General features: G+C 42.9%; 1 protein-coding gene across 1 annotated transcript in view; it reads left to right on the forward strand.

The window, feature by feature from the left end:
• The first annotated feature begins 12,614 nt into the window (after positions 1-12,614).
• EDNRA (endothelin receptor type A) overlaps positions 12,615-21,689 on the forward strand; it is a 42,731-nt gene continuing 33,656 nt past the window's right edge. The window contains exons 1-2 of the mRNA XM_019522170.1: positions 12,615-12,793; positions 15,914-16,381. Of these exons, the coding sequence (XP_019377715.1) occupies positions 15,992-16,381 (390 nt within the window). The 5' untranslated portion in view covers positions 12,615-12,793; positions 15,914-15,991. The remainder of the gene's footprint in view (positions 12,794-15,913; positions 16,382-21,689) is intronic.

Here is a 21,689-nt window from a genome sequence, read left to right on the forward strand (position 1 = left end):
CCATAGAGGGTGAGAAGATGAGTTGTCAGGAGCCTATCCTGACATAACAGCCAGCAGTGCTTATCAGCCACCAGGGAAGGAGTTTGCAGCACCCCTACAGTTTGAGCAGAAAGCAAACTACTTCTGGCACTGTACAGTTTCAACACATTAAATTACACCTCAGAGGTACAGTTGAACCTAAGATCTTCCCTCCATAGCCCACTAATCCTGCAGCATTAAAACTGGCTATTTCTCCATTGCATGCTTATGGATTAGGATTTCTCTTTGAACCATTATTCCAATCATAAAAGACATTTGGGTCTTTGTGGCCTAATAATAGGGATTTTCCTTCTCCTTTTTCTGGGCTTCTTGTTATGGGGGATTTGCCATCATTCAACAATGTTTTTGACTCTCAGTCCTTCCAATCTGAGCATTTCCTTCTTTAAACAGATCACATCATCTGAGCAACTAGCTTTGTTGAGGAAGTCAGCCACACACAGGCTGCACATAGGCCTGTGGCCCTGCCATGATGGCCCATTGCCCACACCCAAGCATGGAGACCTGTAACGGAGCACCATTGGGGTGCTCACCACTTAGTGAGCTGCTGCAGGCTATGGAGGAGCCTGCATGGTGAGCAGCAGAGACACCCCGACCCCCCCGTAGCCATTTTAAGGGGGAAGGTGTGTGGCAGAGCACCCTCCCATAGGACCCTCACTACTGTTAATCCTGGGAAGAGTCACTTGAGCAGGGCATGGCATGCTGTGGGGAGCTGGGCAGCATCTTCTCCTGCCACTTCCAGCCAGGAGTGGTACAGGCTCTCTGCAGGAGGCAGTGATGGTGCCAGTCAGGGGTGTCATAGATGCACACGAAGTGGTCCAGGGCCCTGTCCATAAATTCCCTCTCCTGGCACTGTGATTCCAACAGGTCTACAGAGGCATGGGTTGCCTCCTCAAAACAGCATTTTGCCATCTCAAGCACCTATCATGTGCCGGCAGCCCAGGTGTAGGCATCCCCAAACCTGAGCATGTTCCCCCTCCACATCTCAAGTCATGCTGGTGCCAGGAGTTAGCCTGTGTGCACCCAAAGCTCAGAGGTGGAAAATAAGGCCTGCAGCATCACCTCCTTTCTTCTTCAATGCCTCCATGCTCTGTACAGCTGTACCCCTGGCCTTGGGCCAGCATCACATTCTGCAGGTACTATCCTCCCACGCACAGGTAGTGTCTCTGCAGTTAACAGAGCCTTTGTGTGAAGTTGCAACTGCTGCTGATAAACTGAAGTATGAGGGCAGGCATTTAGGACCCTCCCAGCAGTCGCCTGGGCACTCACACAGAGACAGCAAGGTAGGTATGGTAAGTCCCCTGTCTGGACCCTTCCCCAGTCCAGGCCCAGGAGCTGTGTCACTGCTCTACACCCAGCACAGCAGAGACTGGGGTCCTGACTGTGTTGCAGGTGGGAAGCAGGCCCTGGAGCAGTGCTGGGAGGGGTTGCCTAAGAGGGAGGGTCTGTATCCCTCTCCAGGCACTACAGTGGGCATCTTCTACACTCCCTCAGAGGGTCCAGGGACACAGGATCCCACAGGGACTCAAGCCATCCCTAGAGTGAGCAGAAACTGAGGTCTCTGCCTCACCCCAAAAATCAACAAGATTCCTCAGTTTCCCATAGTCCCAATTGTGTGACTGGAGTTGGATAATGGAGGAGGATGGGACGGGTTCATCCATGATCCATGGTGGTGCTCATGGGGTCTTAGCATCTATGGGTGGGTGAGGGTCTGGCTGCAAAGGGGTGGATGGAAGGATGGATGGAAAACGGGAAGGGTGGATGGAAGGAGCGATGGATGCATGTTTGTGTAGGTCCTGGTACGTGGCTTTCCTGTTCACTGCAGCTAGGTGTGGCCCCTGCTCCAGAGTGACCAGGGCTCCACTGATCAGGCAACCCCCACAATCTTGAACTTTCCAGGGGCTTCCTGCAGACACTCCATGATTTTGATAATGCCCTACACCTTGCCCTGGAAATTTTCAGTGTCTTCTACCTGCAGCATGGAGACATCCCACCTGCTCCTGAAGTTTCCAGGGGCATCTGCCTGCTTTCCCCAGCTTGGGTGCTTAGTGCCACCCTCCCACCGCCCAGCCCTAGTACTCTGGGAGCCTGTAGCTGTGGGCCGAAAACACCTTGCAACACCTCAGCTGCACATGGTGTCTGGGTACCTACCAAGAATGGCCAAGCTGTGAAGGTCACAGGGTTGCCTCCATGCAGGCCCAATCCTGATGTTCTGCTCTCTACTACCCTGATCCACCAGAGATAAACCATCCACTCCTGATTCTGCTCGAAGGGGGGTCCATGCTGGGCTCTGGGTGACGGGGTGTCTGGCTCTGGCCTCTGAGATGTGGTGTGCAGGAGCCAGAGCCAGGGTCCGTGGGGCTGTGCCTGAGCATGGGGGTTCTCCTGGGATCAGTGTTAGGTGTGTGTGTACCTTGTGAGGTGCTTCATAATGGGGTGCAGGGATACGGCCTGAGGACTCGGGTGCCCAGGTTCTGGGGCTTATGCGGGGAACATAGACACTTCCCTTCTCCCCACTACCTATCTGTAGCTGACAGATGGCTGGAGATGGGAAACAGGGCTGGAAGAGAGGAACTGTGCTGCTTAGCTCTCAGAGAGCTCAGGGATGAAGCCTGCTGCATGGGCTGCAGCAGCCAAGCATGAGCTGAGTGCTAGCATGCCTCCCTGGAAGGGCAGGATAGTAGAGGCTGCAAAGGAGGCTGGGATGGCAAAGAACAGTGATCTAACTTAAGTGGGCCATAGTATCTTAAAATACCAGGTACAGACTAGTTTTCTAGTCTAGTCTGCATGTATTTGGAATTACAGTCAGTCAGTTTATTCATTTGCAAAAAAAATGTTTGGCACATTTCTATTTTTTATTTCTCAATAACATCTGAAAAATTGTAGATAAAACAAACATAGATTACTGGTTGTAAATGACCAAAGAACAGTTAAAGGAATGACACTGAGCAGGATTCATGGGCAGTTTGGAGGGGGTAGGGGGGTGGGGGTGCAATAGTGCAGTTGCACCCCACACTCGCTTTGATTTCTGCTCCATTTAAACTTTAAAACCAACTGCCTAGGAAGGGCAACGGCATTTCTATTCAGGCAGTGCTGAGAGAATCAATTGCTTTCACGGCTCATTGTCATCCCCCTGATTCCTGATCATTTCTCTCCACTACACAGGTGTTAATGACTCTCTCTCCTTTTCAAATGGCCTCAATGTTCCACAATTCAAATTATTCTTTCTTCTGTGGTTTTGCAGTCTGTTAGCCATTCCTGGTAATGTCTCACTTCAATTCCAAAGCCCTACTGACTGTTTTTAGCTCTATTTAAACCCTTAAGTGTGTTAATATTAACTCTGGTGTAGAAATGACTGACAGTGAAGTATTGGAGACACTCTCAAGAAGGCTAGATTTTGCTTTATAAATCTGGATAAGAGATCTTCACTTAACTACAAAGACTACAGAATGAAAGATGCAATGTCTTTTGATTATTTTGACAAATTTTGCGTAGGTTTTTATAATTTTAAATCTAACAAATTTGTGCACATTCCAATTGTTATACTTGGTTTTGTTTTCATCTTAAATTGAATAATATAGTGCCAGCCCCCTAGTACATTAGTAAAGCATCTAGTTTCTCTTTAACTAGAGAAAAATATGCATTATATTACATGTGATGGATGATGTGCGATGCCATCAGCTCCCTTCCCCCTCCCACCTCTTCAAAATCCTAGATCTGTCTATGGCAGCATCTAAGGGTCTTGATGTGAATCATCACCAATTGAAAAAACTAACAGAGGAGAGCAGAACATTGTGAAAGTAGCTCAGGACATTCTTGGATCTAAGGAATCAGGTACCAGAGTACCAGCTGATGCTTCTTTCTCCAGGGAGAGAGAGGGATGGGGTTGCTGTCCTAGCTAGAAAAGTGTATGGAGAAAAAATGTTACTTGTTCTTAGTCCTAATGTAACAAGGTGCATGGGTCAGAGGTGGGAGCCCAGCTGCAGGGTATTAAAGGGCAATCATCTGCCTGCCAAGGAGCACTGAGCCAGCTGATGGGGAGGGTTGGCTGGCCCTGGAGGAAGGGAAAAGCTCCCAGAAAGATGACGCTGGGGAGGAGGGAAGTTGAAAAGAAAGGCAACATGGAGGTGCAGGAGTGAAGTCCACCTGGACTGGAGAGGCAGGGTGGGATTTGTTGACATTTTGTTATTGTGTTAAGGAGTAACAACCCACTACACCAAGGTTAAAATATATTTAATAATCCAAAATACACCAAGCATTATTTGCTTAGGCAGTGTCCATGCTGTCACCACAATCTTAAATGTTAATGGTTCTTCCTTGCTGAAGTACTCTCAGGTAGTACAGTCTTACAAATTACTCCACAACATACAATCTACAAGTGCATACAGTTTTAATTCATGGCATTCTATTCTATTCTATTCTATTCTATTCTATGCTAGAAATCTTCCTCCTGTCAAACTATTGTTGACTTAAATGGGACTTTGATCTGAATAAGAATTTAAGGATTTGGCTGTCAGTCTGAAACAGCAAACATCACTAAGCAGTCACATAAAATGCATACTTGAGGGTACTTTCCTCGAATCCCTACCTCTCATTGCCAGCTGCAGGCCTTGCAAGTGTGATAAGATTTTTGCGGCTGTTTATTCTTTCTGATTTTGAGATTGCTTGTGTTTAAGGCAGGTTTTATCTTATAAGTGGAAAACCACAATGACAAAAAATATGGTAAAGAGAAAAGGAAATGCAGTAGAAGCATGGCACATTTTATTTTTTTTATCCTCAGTGTTCCAGCACTGATGCTGGTGAAGTACAATGACAAGCAAAAGTTGGACCTTTCCCAGTCAGTCTTTACTGGGTTTTTTCTTAGACTGTATCATTAACAATTATGAAAAAATGCTCCAGAGGGAAGCAAAAGGGCCAGTATTACAGATAGCAAATTATTCAGTTTAGCAAGTCTCCACGTTATGAGAGGGCCAGTGATGTCAATTCTTACTATAGCTTTTCTATAATTCTTCAGTAAAATTCACAGTTTAACTAGCATGGAAGATAATGCGTTGTATAGATAACCTGTCTTTGCACAGTCACAATAATAATGATAGCAGCTAGTTTTTAAACAGGGTTTTTATTAGTCTGGGAAAACTTTACTTCTACAAAGTAGAGAATGAAATCAGCTCTACCAAGATAGAACCCAAGTATTTAATTTGGGAGGTAAAAATCACCCATTTTCAGAAGAAGACCAGTGGGTGGAACCGCTAGGCAAATCTCTGACTAATATTCCCATCTGTACAGTGAATTAGTAGCTACAGCATACAGCACCACCTGTATGATAAGGTGGGTCCACTCTGTCACATCCATGTGCTTCAGTCCAACTGCATCACACTATGGAGACCTTGTCTATAGCAATATTCTGAATACCTACCAAAAGATTAACTAAAAAGGGTGCTCTTTGCAAACTTAACTTTGAATTTAAATCTGTGTTCTTAGTGGCTAAAGTTTTCTGGGAATGTGATGAAAGAAAAAAGGAATAATCTACACTTGGCACAGGAAAAAAGGGTTACTTATGCATATCACGTAGGTGGAGTAGGCTTTGTTGATGTGTCATTACAGGAAATGTACTGTAAATAAAGCAAGTATGGATGGGAAAGAGCAGAAAGAGCAACTCTGTATATTACACACAAAATAATCAGGTTTTTACAGATCTTCAGTGACTGTGATATTGAGTCAATTAAATATACATTTACAGCTCTACAAGCATGCACACTGCTAGTCCAGGGCAGGAAGTGGTTTCCACATCCTGCAAAAAAATCAAGATTTCTGAACTTTTGTCATTTCATGCCAAAGTAAGACAAAGATGCTTCAAAATAAGAGAAAGATAGAAGCCACGTCTACCCAACAGACTTACTGTGCCAGGCAATATTTGACCTCTAACCTATTGCCTTACCCTGTATAAGTCGCACTCCTGAACTGGAAACAATGGAGCTTCATTCACACCACACCACAGGTAGGCTGTTTTTGCATGCTAGTGAATGGTATACTGTCCTAGGACATGCTAGACTAGGTCTGCTGTTCTAATGAACAGCCTAACTATAATGTGTCAAACTCGAGTTTTCACAGAAATTCCATCCTGGGCCCTGAGGAAATTTTGCAATTGTACTTTGTCAAAACCAACAATTCTCCATGAAGAAATTTGGTTCCGATGAATCACTGTTTTCCAACATAAAGTGTTTCATACAAAAAAAGCCAACCAGCTCTTACACACACAATGCATAAACTGCCAGTCTCATTTAGTTAATTTCCAGAATGTATAATAAAAATTGTGTAATTCTAAGTCATCAGGGAAATCTCTCCAGTGGCTGAGAGTGCTTTGACAACTCATCTTCTAAAGTTAGTGTCATTCTGTCCTGGGAAAAGAAACCCTGGGAGCTCAAATATCTGGGAAACCATTGAAAAAGCTGGCATTGTCCCAAGGAACTCAACTCCTTTTTCCATACTGCCAGAATGGTCCTTAGGATAGGATTTTGTCTTCTCTGTGAAGGAAATGCAGTCTCTATCATAAATCAAGCTGGAAAGACTAAATGAAGCTAATTAGCAGTTTCCATGCTATGCCATCAGAGTTGTTTGTGAAGGGGCTTAATCTTTTTTTGGTTTCTTTATTGAACCTCAGCAAGGGGATTTTAGATCTCTTCTCCAACTAGAAAATCTCCAGCATACATTGTTTGTATTCTACAAAGAATAAGTAGAGACATTTAGAGCATTTAAAAGTTGCCAGAGTTCATGAGGGTAGCTTTTCCTGGCGGCTAGAGCAGTGATTCTCAACCATGTTGCTACAGCACCCTGGGATAATGTGAAATCCTTTTAAGGGTCCTGGGCAAACTTAGCACTGTTAGGTGTGCAAGTGCCTACACATGATTCACAAGATAATCTGAGAAATTTCAAATAGGAATCCATAGTATCAAAAACATTCTGAATTATTGTGGATTTTCTAAGTTCTTACAGCAGATGAATTGCTCTAATATTTTTCCACTCAAAAAAAATTAATTCATAGATTCATAGATTGCAAGGCTGGAAGGGACCTCAGAAGATCATCAGGTCTAGCCCCCTGCACCAAGCAGGAAAGACAATTGGGGTCAAGTCACCCCAGCAAGGTGAAAGTGCAGTCTCCTCTTGAAGATTTCCAGGGTAAGCAATTGCACCACCTCTTGAGGGAGCTTATTCCACAGTCTGGACACCCTGGCTGTGAAGTTTTTTCTAATATTGAGCCTGAAACAGTCTTCCAGGAGTTTGTCACCACTGCTCCTGGTTTTTCCCCAGGGTGCCCTGGTGAACCAGAGACTGGAAACCAGGAGGCAAGCCAAGGTCAGAAATGGGAGTTAAGAAGCTGGGAAACAAGCCAAAGTCAGGATCCAGAGTCAGGAAGTCGGGAGACACGACAAGGTCAGGAGTCAAGGACCAGGAACAAGAATAGGGAGCAGGAGAAAAGGCAAAGAGATACAGAACAGGCCTGGAGTTGTTTACACACTAGACGTTCTGTACACTGGGCAGAGGTCAGCTGCTAGGGTGGTTCCCTCAATTCAGCACTTGGGCCAGTCAGGCCATTGGACTGGTCAGTGGATGTCAGCTAGAACTCAGCTGAGCCCACTAGCTCCTTAACTGTGGAACAGGGATTGTACCTTACATGGATAATTCACCACCTGGGTAACATTCATTTAAATCAGGGTGACTCATCCAAATACAGAACATGCTAAGTTATGCCATTCTTGAAAGTCTTGATGTCAACTTTCTATAAAGGGCTTCAGGTGTATCTTTCCTAGTTTAGTCCAATTGAATGATTTTTTTCCTACTCTTATATCTGAAATCCTTCAGGGGGTGGGGGAGGTGATCAGTATTAAAAAAGTATAGCACTGTTGAAGTTTGCCGATAACTCTGAAAATCATATGTACTTTTACCTCTTAAAAAATTATTTGAAGTGCAGAATGGAAGCTTGTCTTTCACTGAAATATAATAGGAAGTCATTTGCACAGAGAATAATGACATGTTATTGTGAGTTATAATGTTCTGAATCACTGAAGAAGCCCTGTAAACTAATGCAGTTCATTCTTTGGAGAGACCTAAGAGGTAAAAGGACAGCCTTGCATGGCGCACATATTTAAGGAGAAGATGCCTCATCAGGGAATGTTCAAACAAAAGAATACACACAGTGAGCAGCAATTATAAAATGATTATAAATATCTTTTTAGTGTTAAAAGTACAAGTTCAAAGAATACTAACGAATGCCTTCTCAGCATCTAAGGCTGACTGCATATTTCTGACAATCTACTTTTAACAAATCATCATTTAAATAAGTTCTATGACATTACTAACTTGGGAGGGGAAAATTCAGTGCTTGAAATAAGAATCATAAAACACTTTAGCCAGAGCCTCTAAAAATCAAATGATCTAAGCCAGGGCTAGCTTATGGCATTCACACCATAGGTCTTTGCCTAGACCTTGGTACCAGAAGTCATGCATAATGCATGACATTGGGATTTGACTTTCATTTTGAAATAAAAAGTTTCCAACTCTTGTAGTTTGCAAGATGGACTTTGGAACATAAATCAGGTTTAAATGAGATAATCAGATTTGCCTGCATTTGCAGGAAGCCTGAAACAATAGCTCTAATAACAGCAACGGGATATTAACTCCAAGCCTGCCTGCTTGGGAAAGATGAGAGACTTTATTGACAGTACTCCTGTGGTGCACTAAATGCATGCACAGCTGGAGTCAAAGTATGCAGTGGGCCCTTTTCACCCATCCAATTACACCAGTGGTTCTCAACCTTTTTAGGCTCAGAGCACCTCTCTATAACTTTTTTGAAGTTCGTGGCACTCCTGATTGAAAACTATTGTTGTGTTGCCTCAGATTATCTCTGTGGTTCTCAACCAGTGTCCTGCTACTGCTGCTGTTGCGGCCAGGTGGAACTGCCCCATGTGCCTTGTGTCCCATGTGCCCAGGAGGGCTGAGGCAAGAGAATGCACTCCTAACTCCCTGAGGGTTGTTTGATAAACCTAAAGGAAGCAGGAGCACTCAGTTGGCTGCAGCACTTTCTGGTCTGACCCTGCACCCTCCTCCCAGAAACAGGTGCACAGGGCAGCCACAGCCTTCCTGCAGGCAGGAGTGCGTACTCTTGCTACAGCTCTTCCAGGTCTGACTCTGCACGAGGCATAGGGGGAAGTTCTACTCAGTTGCAGCACCAGTGTCAGCAACAGTGGCGTCTATGTCACACCACCCCAAAAAGGGTGTCATGGCACCTTAATTGAGAAACACTGAATTAGACATCCTGCAGCTGCTGATATTCGGGTTAGTTACATGTAAGTTCCTCAGCTTCACCTTTGCCCCTCTGAGTAAGAGAGGGCTTTGTTCCCAGATAGACAGGAAACCCTGCTGACACTTCTGGGGTGTGGGAAAGGGACCTCATGGCACTACTTCTAGGTCTCTAAGAAAGAAGTGGCCCTCTTGCTCCTACCCCACCAACTACCTGAGGTCACTGAGGAATCTGGGTCAGAGCGTACCCATAGTTTTGGACTACATTAATCTATTAATGATCCTAGTCAAAACACTCACTGTGCCCAAGGAACCAGGATTCTTTTGACTTAGCACTGTGGACCTCACTACCAGTGAGATAACAGTAAAATAAGATGCTTGGGCTTGTAAGGATAAAATCAGGAAGGCCAAAACACAATACGAGTTGCAACTACCAAAAGACATGAAGGGTACCAAGAAGGGTTGCTACAATAAGAGGAAGATCAGGGAAAGTATGAGTCCCTTATTGAATGGCGGGGGAGGGGAGGACAACCTAGTGATAGATGAGGAAGAAAAAACTAAAGTACTCAATGTTTTTTTCACCTCAGTCTTCACAAGCAATGTCAGCTCCCAGACTACTGCACCTAGCAGCACAGTTTGGGCCAGAGGTGAGCAGCCAACAGTGGTGAAAGAACAGGTTAAGAGCTATTTAGAAAAGATGGAGTTCATGGGGACAGACATGATGCACCTCAGGGAGTTGGCTGATGTAATTGCAGAGCCGCTGGCCATTGTCTTTGAAAATGCATGACAATTGGGAGAGGTTCTGGATGATTGGAAAAGGGCCAATATAGTGCCCATCCTTAAGAATGGGAAGAAGGTGGATCCAGGGAACTATGACCAGTCAGCTTCACCTCAGTCCCTGGAAAAACCATGGAACAGGTCCTCAAGGAATCCCTTTCTAAGCACTTGGCAGAGAAGAAGGTTATTCCATCCTTTCTGGAACCACCCTTTAAGTAGCTGCTGGTTGCTATTAAATTCCCTCTCAGTCTTCTCTTCTCCAGTTCCCCCAGCCTGTCTCATAAGTCATGTGCCCTAACCCACTAACCATTTTCATTGCCCTCTACTGGACTCTCTCCAATTTGTCAAAGTCCTTTCTCTAGTGGGAGGGGGAGGGGAGAGCAAAACTGGACACAGTACTCCAGATGTGGCCTCACCAATGCAGAACAGAGGGGAATAATCACTTCCCTTGACCTGCTGGCAATGCTCCTACTAATGCAGCCCAGTATGTCATTAGCCTGCTTTTCAACAAGGGCACACTGTTGGCTCATATTCAGCTTACTGTCCATCGTAGCGCCCAGGTCCTTTTCTGTAGAGCTGCTGCCCAGCCAGTCACCTCACAGCCTGTACTGGTGCATGGGATTGTTCCATCCTAAATGCAGGACTTTGCACTTGTCCTTACTGAACCTCATGAGATTTTTTTTGGTCCAATCCTCCAGTTTGTCTAGGCCTCTCTGAATCCTAGCCCTAACCTCCAGCATATCTACTTCTCTCCCCAGCGTGGTATCATCTGCAATTTTCTGAGGGGACACTCTTCCTATCTTTCAGGTCGTTGATGAAAATATTGAACAAACCAGGCCTCAGGACTGACCCCTGGGGCACTCCACTTCATACTGGCTGCCAACTAGATACTGACCCATTGATTACTACCCTTTGAGCCTGACAATCCCACCAGTTTTCTATCTACCTTACAGTCCATTCATCCAACCAACCCGTGTTTTCTTAGCTTGCTTGCAAAAATATTGTAGGAGACCATATCGAAAGCCTTGCTAAAGTCAAGGTATATCAGATCCACTGCTCTCCCCACATCCACAGAACCAGTCATCTCATCATAACAATCAGGTTGGTCAAACATGACTTGCCCTTGGTGAATCCATGCTGACTGTTCTCAGTAGTGGTGGAAAACAGAACGAGGAGCCGTGGTCTGAAGTTGCAAGGGAACTTTAGGTTAGATATTAGGAAAAACTTTCTCCTGAGGACAGTAGTAAAGCATGGGAAGCAGGCTACCCATAAAGGCTGTGGAATCTCCGTCCTTGGAGGTTTTTAAGGCCCAGGTAGACATACCCTCGGCTGGGGTGGTATATCTGGGGCTGGTCCTGCTTTAAGCCGATGACCTCCTGAGGTCCCTTTCAACCCTAATTTTCTGTGATTCTAACAGTATTTCCTCTCATCCCAGAAAATGGTTTGTGACCATTTTTACACCCTTTCAGCAGAAAGGGTCACATCTGAAGAGGGTGACACCCATACTTCTCATGGGTGCCCCGTCCCTTTGATAATCTCTCACACCCCAAATCCTTCTAGTGACAAGTGCACCATAGCACTGTACCGCCTACCACTCACACAAGAAATTGTTCACAGGGAGGGAGGAGTAATGTAAGGAAAAATGAGAATATAATAAAACATCATTTTGCTGTTTTCTTAATGATTCGTAGCAACTGGAAATAGGCTACAACCGGGGCAGATCCAGCAGTCGCACCCCCCCTTTGATTCCTGCCCCACCTACACTTCGAAAACAACTACCCGACACAACACCCTTTGACTATTTTTGCCTAGGTTGTTATGTTTTTTGAACTTAATATACAATCTAGCAAATCAGTGCACATTCCAGTATTTGTTTTTGCCAGGATCTTAAACTGAGTAACACAGCCCTGATTTGGGGGAACTTAATATATAATCCAGCAAATCAGTGCCTATTCCATATTTGTTTTTCCCGGGCTCTTAAACCGAACAATACAGCCCTAGCATATCAGTAAAGCTTCTAACCTAACGTGTGTAAGTGCGAACATGTCTGTAACGTGTGTAATGGACCGACACCCCTGTCACTTAGCATGTCGCATTACACGTGAGGATGCCCCCCACCATCTGCACGCCTCTTGTCAAAAAGCCTAGATCTGCCCCCCCCCGCGAAGACCATGTGGAGCCATGGAGACGTCTGCCCGAGGCTCAAAAGGCTTTTCCATCCTTCCAAAAGTTTCTTTTGGACAAAACCCAAAAAAAGAGACAACTTTGAGGGCTGAAGTTACTGATGTCTTGCAGCCCCCGTGCCTTCCCTGCTCTGCCTCCCGCCTCCAGCGCGGCCCCGAGCAGCGGGCGCTGCGTGTGGAGCAGCCCGGGCCGCGCGCGGACGCCGGTGAGCGGCACACCAGGGCGGAAGCAGTTAAGGAGGGCTGTGCTCCCTTGCGCCCGGGAGGAGACCTCTGCGTTTGAACGGAGGCTGGGGCTCCCTGTGGGCTGGAGCCTGGTGTGGTTTGGGGGAGGGGGCAGACGCTCCGCTCCGGCTCTTTCTTCCCTGTGCTCATCTAGCGGAGGTGGAGATTTCCTGATCCCACCCAGCCCGGCGGAGACGGGAGGATCTGCTGAGCCTGGCCCGGATATCCAGCCTGGACCCGAGCGGCTTGCAAGTGCTCCCGGGGGGAGCCGCCTGGTAGGGTTTGGGGGCGCAGCGCGGGCCAGGGGGCCGGTGGGCAGGCGCGGGCTGGGAGAGGCACGTTGGCCGGTGCTGCAAGCGAGGGTGGGGGGCATCCCAATGCCACGGAGCCGGGTCTGGCCTCCCCCCCTCGCTTTGCAAACCCCAAGTTTGTTGAAATCCTGCTTGACATCTCCCTTAGGGGCTTCTCCATTGAACAGCAGGCTGCTCTTTGCTTTCTGGAGGTCTTTGGGGATCCCAGGCTCTCACCTACTGACCACCTCCACTGACATTTCTGGCTTTCTTGCATGTCTCCAGCTGCTTTACCGCTCCTAGGAAGAGCGCAGACCACCTGCAGACGCTTCCGCAGCCGGGCGAAGGGTGTTCGTTCCTACCCGCAAGTTTGCAAAAAAGAATGGTTTCCAACTATTTGAGTTGGTCTGGTAAAAGATAGATTGAACCAAAGCACCTGGTCTGCCAGAAATCATAGACGTGAGCTGGACGGGACCTGGAAAGATCATCGAGTCCAACCCCGACGGCTCTGAGCAGGAAAACTGCTAAGATCAAATGTTCCCAGCAAGGTGTCTGGGTAGAGGTGATCTCTTTTATTAGACCAACTCAATAGTTGGAAAAATTGTTCTTTGCAAGCTTTTGGGCACAAACACCGTTCTTCAGGCATCGGAAGAGTCTTCTTAGGTGTTTCTGGCTTCCCTACTCCAGGCAGGAGAGCCGCTGCTAATAGGTGAGGAGTTGTGCTCTCAGCTCTCCCAGGGTCTCAGGGTGCCAGTAGCATGTTACACAGGTGTGCCAGGGCTGCCAGTGGGAGAGGAGCTGGGGAAACCCCCTGCTCAGACCCAGTCCACTCTGCCTTTCAGCATCCACAATTTTTCCCCTGCTCCTCTCCCACTAAGAGACTGGGCAGGATGGACCTACAATCTGAGTCTTGATAGCAGTTCTTAACGTTCTTCTGGTTTACTGCTTGTGGCCTGCGAGTCTGAAATAATCCCACAGATACTATAGCTCACATGTATGCTTTGCCTTTGTATTATCTATTAAGGACAGTTAAGCCAAGTTTTACTCCAGATTCCTGCAGAGATGTGTGCGCATGCACGCTGCTACTGTGTATGCATACAGACACGCTGAGCATAAGCAGTGGCAGGACATGTCAGTGAATCCATATAAAAGTGTTCTTGGAAATGATCACAAGGGGGGAGTTTTCTGGTTTGTTTAGCTTGTTGGGAAAGTGTCTGAGAATGTGGTTCTCTGTTTGCATGTTCTTGCTACCTCTGACATCATATTCATAGGGGTTGTCATCCTTTGAGCGTCCGCAGAAAAGTTTCATAAAACAGGGAGACCAATGTGATTAGAGCATGAGTCTGGGTGTTAGGAAAACTGGAGTTTAGTCTGGCTCTACTGCGGATTCACTTGGGCAAGTATGAACTTGATTCTCTTCACTTAAACTCTCAGTGACTCAGTGTTACCCATTTGTAAACCTTGTAATAATAAATAATAAAAGTTGTCTGACAAGGAGCATTGGGAAGTGTAACTGATATTTATGAAATGATTTAGACCCCTAAGTCAAAAACAATTTAAGTAATGTACAATATTTTTAATGGCCCTGAGTTACCAATATAACAGGTATTATAAAAAAATAAATCCAAGGCTGCTATTTAGTTCTTTAGATTTTAAGATCATAAGCACAGGCTGATGCAATGGGCAAGATTCTGACTTTAGTTTACAGGGCTTCTTCAGTGATTCAGAAATCAGACTAGCAAGCATATGGAGATAACTTAGGAATTCATATGTTCTATACACTACATTAGAGAGAGAGAGAGACTGCATGCGCTACAGAACTGTGTATACTACTATCATGCAGTCAGGGAACTTTACATACCATATGCTACCATGGAAAAAGTTTCATAAAATTAAATGCAAGTATTACAAATGTGCCTGAGGCACCAATGTTAGTGAATTCTCTGTCAGTTTCCGTTGTGAATTCTACATTGTTATTTTATTTTTAATAACCCCATGGCAAAAAAAGTTGGGGAGGAATCTCTATATACCATAAGATTCATTAGTTTAAAAATAATCTTCCAGTTCCTTCATTTACAGTATTGCAATTCTAGACTTGAATTTTCCGGTGTGGCCAAGACTGCCCTTGATGTTGTAAGAAATTGTCAGACTGAGCAGGAGGGATGGAGGAGGAATCTTTGGGACGTGAGAATGTATACTACTTTTGATGTGGATCCCACAAGTGACATCTGGCCTGAACCGCAGTGCAGTATTTGTAATAGTGATAATCATCCATTGCTTCAGGAAATAGACTGTAGACTTTTCTTTTACTCAAACTTGCGCTTGCTGTGGGGGATGACCATGCTGCTGATGTTCCCTCTACAAGCAGCAGATTTCATGGATTATTCCTTACCAGGCTAAACTGTGTACAGTGAACACATAAAATCACTTGTATTTACACGTAACAGACTTAACTATAGCTAAAATCTAAATATGAACTCCAAGGGAATTATGGAAGATGAAGGATATATTGATCCTATAGGTAGAGCCTACTGAGCTGTATAGGAAATGGAAAAGCTTTAAAGGATTTGATCCAAAGTTTACTGAAGTCAGTAGGAATCTTTCTGCTGTCTTTGGACTTTGAATCTACCTCAAAATAATGGAGAGGATTTGAACTTTCTGTCTTAATACTTTTACTAAATACTTTTAATGATGAAAGGTTGCAATTTCGCTATTTAGCTGAACTCATATAGGGAAATTTGCTTAAATTTTCTAGGAACTGAAATATCATTCAGGGAAGCTTCTCTGATATCCTTTTCCTAACACACTTTTCTTGCAAGCCCAAGTCTTGTGACACAACTTTTATCTGCCACTTGTTGTCTGGAATGTTTTATTCCACACATAGACAAGTACTCCTGCGCATTTTCATGGCATGGCAAGATCTTTTTAGCACAAGTCATCACGTGCCAAAGGTTATCTATCTGATTTTGTCAAAACAGCTCAGCTGATATAAAAACCACATATTTCTTGCCAAATAAGAAACCGTATGCTTGTTTTTAGTACTACTCCTATTGTGTTGACCCGTGTTTTACTTATGGGGTTTTTTTGTATTATTTCTCCATATAGGTAAAGAAGTGAGAAGGATCACAGTAAAATATTGAAAGAGCTGTTTCACACAATTTGCTTGCAATTCAAGGCTTCAGGATGGGAGCTTTTTGCTTATGGGTTTCCTTGATGCTTCTGGTACCAGGATTTGTCCTCAGTGACAGCTCTGATAGATACTACACCAATCTGAGTACTTTCACCATCTACTCCAGAACAGAAGCTAACCTACTTCTTACTACCAGCAGACCCATGCTGGTCAACAAAACTTACCCTTGCAGCCAACAGACGAGAATTGCTAACACTTTTAAATACATTAACACAGTGATAAGTTGTGCTATTTTCATCGTTGGATTGGTTGGAAATGCAACACTCCTGAGGATCATTTATCAGAACAAGTGTATGAGGAATGGCCCGAATGCACTGATAGCTAGCCTGGCACTAGGAGACCTTATCTATATCGTCATTGATATTCCTATCAATATATATAAGGTAGGAAGAAACAAGGTGTACACGTCAACTGCACCGTCTCTGTGGGTTCACAGCAGTTTGGCATGTTTCTTTTTTGTCTAATTTGTGCTTTTATTTAATAACAAGAATGTTATTGACTGGAGTGTACATTTAAATATAACTCAGCCGTTTTCAAGAACAAAAATCAAGTCTTCATTTACAGGTTTCTCCTTATGAAGATACAGTGTGTTTTCTTTTGTGAATGATCCTGCTCCACCATATCAAAGTTTCTCCTTGCATTTAACAGCAGCTGATTAAAAATCAAACACAGCTGAGCTTAATTTTAGATGATGTCCTTATTACACTTAAGGAAGAAAAGGGTTAATCAGATTAAGCGAGCAGCTTTTGAAAAAAGTGCTATCTCTTTGTATAGATCAAAATGCATAGCTGCTGTTTTGAGACTATTCTATTCTTGCTGTATGTTTATATAGAGAATATTCTCTGAGATTAACAGTATTTATATGGTAAATCTAGGAGGGCTGTGACCTGGTAGGGTTAATTATTAAGGCTTGAGTAGGAGATGCTTAGATCAGTTTAGGATTATTAAAATCAATTATGCTCTAACTATTTTAGAGCTGGATTTGTAAAAAATATTTGAAGGATTATAAACAGTTATTTTAAATGTAACTGAGTTTCCCAGTCCAGCCTTTATTGCTTTGCACTTGTAAGCCTGGAACGCAGACTCTTTGAGACATACGATCATTCATTTCTTTCTTGTTTTAGCCTCTATTTCAGTTACTCAAACATATTCATTATGTATGAATTACAGACATATTTACAATACACTTACACATAGAATAAGCTTATAAGAAATTCTAAAACAAGCGTGTTTTTTTAATTAATCAAATATATGTAAGTAAATATAATGCTCAATATTTGAGCAGGTATATATGAAACAAAGTAACAATGATTCTTTTACAAGGGGATACAATTATAGGTAGCCCCATGAAGGGTAAATTAGTTTTAAACTAGTGTCAGATCACAACTGAGTGAAAGGGAATGCCATAAAATGCATACAGAAGCTGATAGCAACTTTCTGTCAAAATATTTTTTCAATAGAAATTACAGGATCTATAAAAAAAGATTTCGGCTTTCTCTGTGGAAAACTGAAATGGAGCATTTCATTACGGGTCAAATTGACTGACATCAAAATATTTTGGCTTAACATACTGATTCATAGAGTTATGTTTCTGGCTAGTTTCACAACATTCTGGGCTGCAGAGCCTCAGAGGACATGTAGTTTGGGAGCCTCCAACTCATTCCTTCCTGTGGCCCAACTCACTCTCTAAACTACATTTCCCATGACGTGTCTGTATTCCCTGTGGTTCAGCTACCATGGCTGAACTACCCTTTGGATATATTTTATGCATTGTGGAGGGGTTTGTCACGGATCAAACTTTATCAGAAATTTGCAGAATAAGAGAATAAGGCAGATGTTTCTGAAAGGTTAGAGAGAAAATGTTGCCAACATTTACACTTTTTTTTTTCTCTAGACATTTTGAAGAACTTTAATGTCTCTGGGCTCTGGAGGAAGATCTAGAAATTTGGGGTGGGAGAAGAAAGGAGTTCAAGACAGAGTGCCTTAGATCAGAGTGCTGCCTTTTGTTGGCCTTAGGAAAAGTCATATAATTTCAGTCATATTATAAGGTGTAATTTTTAGGTGTGCTGACATTTTGTAAAATTTCTTCTTTGACTTTTGAGTGCTGTACTATACATTCAGCGTAGCCTCACAGACTCCCACTGAATCACTGTGAAGCAGAGGCTCAAACCTCCAGATGCAAACGAAATGGCTCAAGGCCATGAGCCATTTTCACATGAAAATACCAAGAGGCGGAAAAAAATAATAATCTGTGATCATGGAATTAAAGACTTGGGGTAAAGTGGTGACATCAATGTGTCAGATCTTCCATAGAAAGAAACAGAATTTAAGTTGCACAGGCAACCTTCATTCTCACATTTCTTACTTTCTGAGTTCATGATTTTGAAACCTGAATGACTTCTTTTTGCAAAGTAATATAGACATACATCCTGGAAGTATACTGTGGGGTTGGTTCTGTGTCATCTAACCCAGAGAAATGCTGATAGAATTTAGAATTAAGTTCCATGGTAGCTCTACCTATCACATGGCAATATTATTTCTAGAATATTTTTCATATAAACTAAGCATGTCAAACTCACTTGCATCCCATGGCTAGATCCAGACCATGGGGCTCCACACAATCCAGATCCAGACCACAACGAGCCTCCCAGGCTACATCTGGACCTGGAAGTAGGGGCAGTGCAGGGGTTAACTTGGCTGTTACTTGCCCCCTCTACCATCAACAATAATGATTACTGGGGCTCCATGCCCTGTATTTCATTGGCAGGCCCCATCCCCACCCTACCCCTGAATTCCCAGCTCCTCTGTGAGCCCCATGAGTTGGAATTGGCATGCGGGCCGCATATATGACACCCTGGATATAAATTATTTGGTGATATAAGAAGTAATTATGCTGCTAGTTAGAAACAGTAAGGACTTTAAATTTATGTCTTTGTAATTTCCCTTAAAATATAATCTTGTCTTTAGGACCCCTAAAATCTTAACACCTACAGAGCAGCATTTAACTCAGTCTGTCCAGCTGTGCCCATTTGAAAATGTTAGTTGAATTTGAAAATTTTGGGGATAAGTCTTTGAGGAAAACCCAGTGTTTAAAGAAGGAGAGCTTTTTTCCTGTTGGTTGAATACTAGTTTCAAAGCCTTCTGTACTCAAATCTGCAAAAACATTTTAAATGCTTCATTTTCTTTAAAGATTGGCTTCATAATGAGCCACATCAGACTGAGCACGGTAAGCAAAGTTGAGCCAGTATAAGTTGAAGGAGCCGGTGCACCGTTTTCTGGTGAACATTGTATTTATTATTATTAATGGAAATAATTACCAGTATCTTTTATATATGAATTCTTTCAAATAATAGTCTGATCTCACATTCTTTATTCAAGCAAAACTGCCATGGACACCAAAGTGAACAGACATTTATCTAGATAATAAGCACATCCATAATTAAGTTACCCTGGATAAAAAATGTATAAAGGGATATATAGACCTTCATGATTCAATGAATAAGCCATCTATTAACTGACTGAGCCTAGGAACAAGTTTTCCCAGTGGACAGGTTATTCCATAATTGTTTGCTGTATCAAAATCTATCTTTTTCCAAGTTTCTTTGCCTACATTATACATGTGCAATAACAGAAGTATAAATTAGCCTAAATGTATTACATTCAGAAAAATGTAAATGACAAATATGGCAAATTGCCCCTTCTTAGAGACCATCTATCAAACATTATCATGACAAGAGAAACATATATTGAGAAGTAAAGTGAATGTTTCCATAAACTTGTTCAAAATGCTGAAACTGAATGAATGAATTTATAGTTAATCAGATTCACAATCTGAATGTTTACGCCTTCCTTGAGGGATCCCTCATGTAATACCAGGTGTGATCCTTCCTGTTACGCACTCTTAAAATAATTCAATATAATGTAATACTGCAAACAGGCTCAGTGGACTTATGTCAATTTATGTCAGCTAAGGATATAGCGCTTTATGTTTAAACTGGTATCTTCTGCCTTCTGCCCTTGCAGGGGTTGGATTCAAAGGCCTATTAGGAATTCATCCTCTACTATAATTTTATAACCTCTTTTACTTATGATTGCTTCCCCCTTAAGGTTTGCAGAGGGATTTAGATGCAAGTAACATTCGCTAACTTTGAAGGCAGTCTGAATCTCAATCAAATGAGACACTAGCCTTAAAACTGCCTTCAAATTTGTTTTTAGTCACATGTTTATACTGCCTGGACCTATATCTCCTTCCTTTCCTTTCCTTTCCATCCCCTAGTTAGAATGGGGGCAAACCACATTTTTAGCTTATTCCCAGTATCTTTGGTCTGTGTACTGAGGTTGCAGTTGCGGGGAGGAGGGGTAATATAGGATGGAGAGTGTTATGCACTTATTTGTTATTGTAGGAGGCATTTTTTGTTTTGTTTTGTTGTGCTTTAAGGATTTTTTTTAATGTAGGGGGAAAAACTGATCATTAAAAGATTTTAAAATTGCTGAAACAAGAAATCTAAAATATCAAATACAGCTAAGCGTTCCTATGATAAAAAACAGGGTTTAATTACTTTGATGGCATCTGAAATAGGACTCAAAATATTGTTAAAACATAATTGAAATACAACATATTAGTTTAATACAGGAAAGCTTCTTTGGAAAAGATTCCGCGACATTTTTTAAAACTGAGCTCACCTTCCACCCAATGGGGTTTTAAATATCCTTTAAAACAAAGAGACATTCATTCAGATCTAATTTGTGTCAGATTGATGTGGGATCTATTTTGTCTATATTAGCACTCTTTGATTCTATGGGCCCTTAGGTTACATGTGTATATCCGAGGCATAATGGTTCCTTTATCATCTTGGGAATTTTTGATATTTATTTGATTGCTAGTGTAATGAAGGACCCAAGCCAAAAAAAGCTAATCTATGTATCCAGTTCTCAAACAGTTGAACAAAATGTTGTTATATGTGGAGTGATGCTTTCTGTTGGAAAGATGGTCTTAATGATGAAGGCTAACCAAAATAGATATATAGAGAGAGCACACCTTTGGCTGACCTTCACTTAATCAAATGCTGTGAAAGGATGGTTTTAATGCTGACATCATAGTCACATCAGCATCTAAACCTCAGTAGTCTGTGCAGAGTAGCATTAGGCTAAGTCCTATACATGGTACTCCCTCTGTGTATGTTCACCAGACTGTTGTATAAATAACACACATTTTCAGGGCTCTTCTCACTGGGAGAATTTTTATATTTTACCGTTTCTGGCTATTATCAGTGTTTGACATCAGAGAATCTTCTTGTGGGGTGTGTAGATAAGCATATCTCTCCTCATCTTTTTCACAAAAGCCACACTGATTAGCAGCTTGGTGCATTAAACTGTTTTTATCATCATAATTAATGTTGTGCATAAATTATAATGCTAATTATGTGCACTGAGCCTGACCCTATAGACCTTTCCAGCAGGTAGCATCCATGGAAATCAGTGGGACATTTGTACACAAAATGACTAAGATCAAACATACACAAGCAAACATACATACATAGCAAACATAAGGCTAAATCCTTAATTCAGATGAGAAAGTCTGACTTAAAAGAAGATTTCATCCATACACTGTACACTGTTTTTATTAAGTGCAGCCTCTACTGGTACCCTAGGGGGTAATGAGCATGCTACTTGCATCAAAATTTCATTCTG

The sequence above is a fragment of the Gavialis gangeticus genome, unplaced genomic scaffold (assembly GCF_001723915.1).
Source record: "Gavialis gangeticus isolate Ggan-Ray unplaced genomic scaffold, GavGan_comp1, whole genome shotgun sequence".
Taxonomy (NCBI): Eukaryota; Metazoa; Chordata; order Crocodylia; family Gavialidae; genus Gavialis; species Gavialis gangeticus.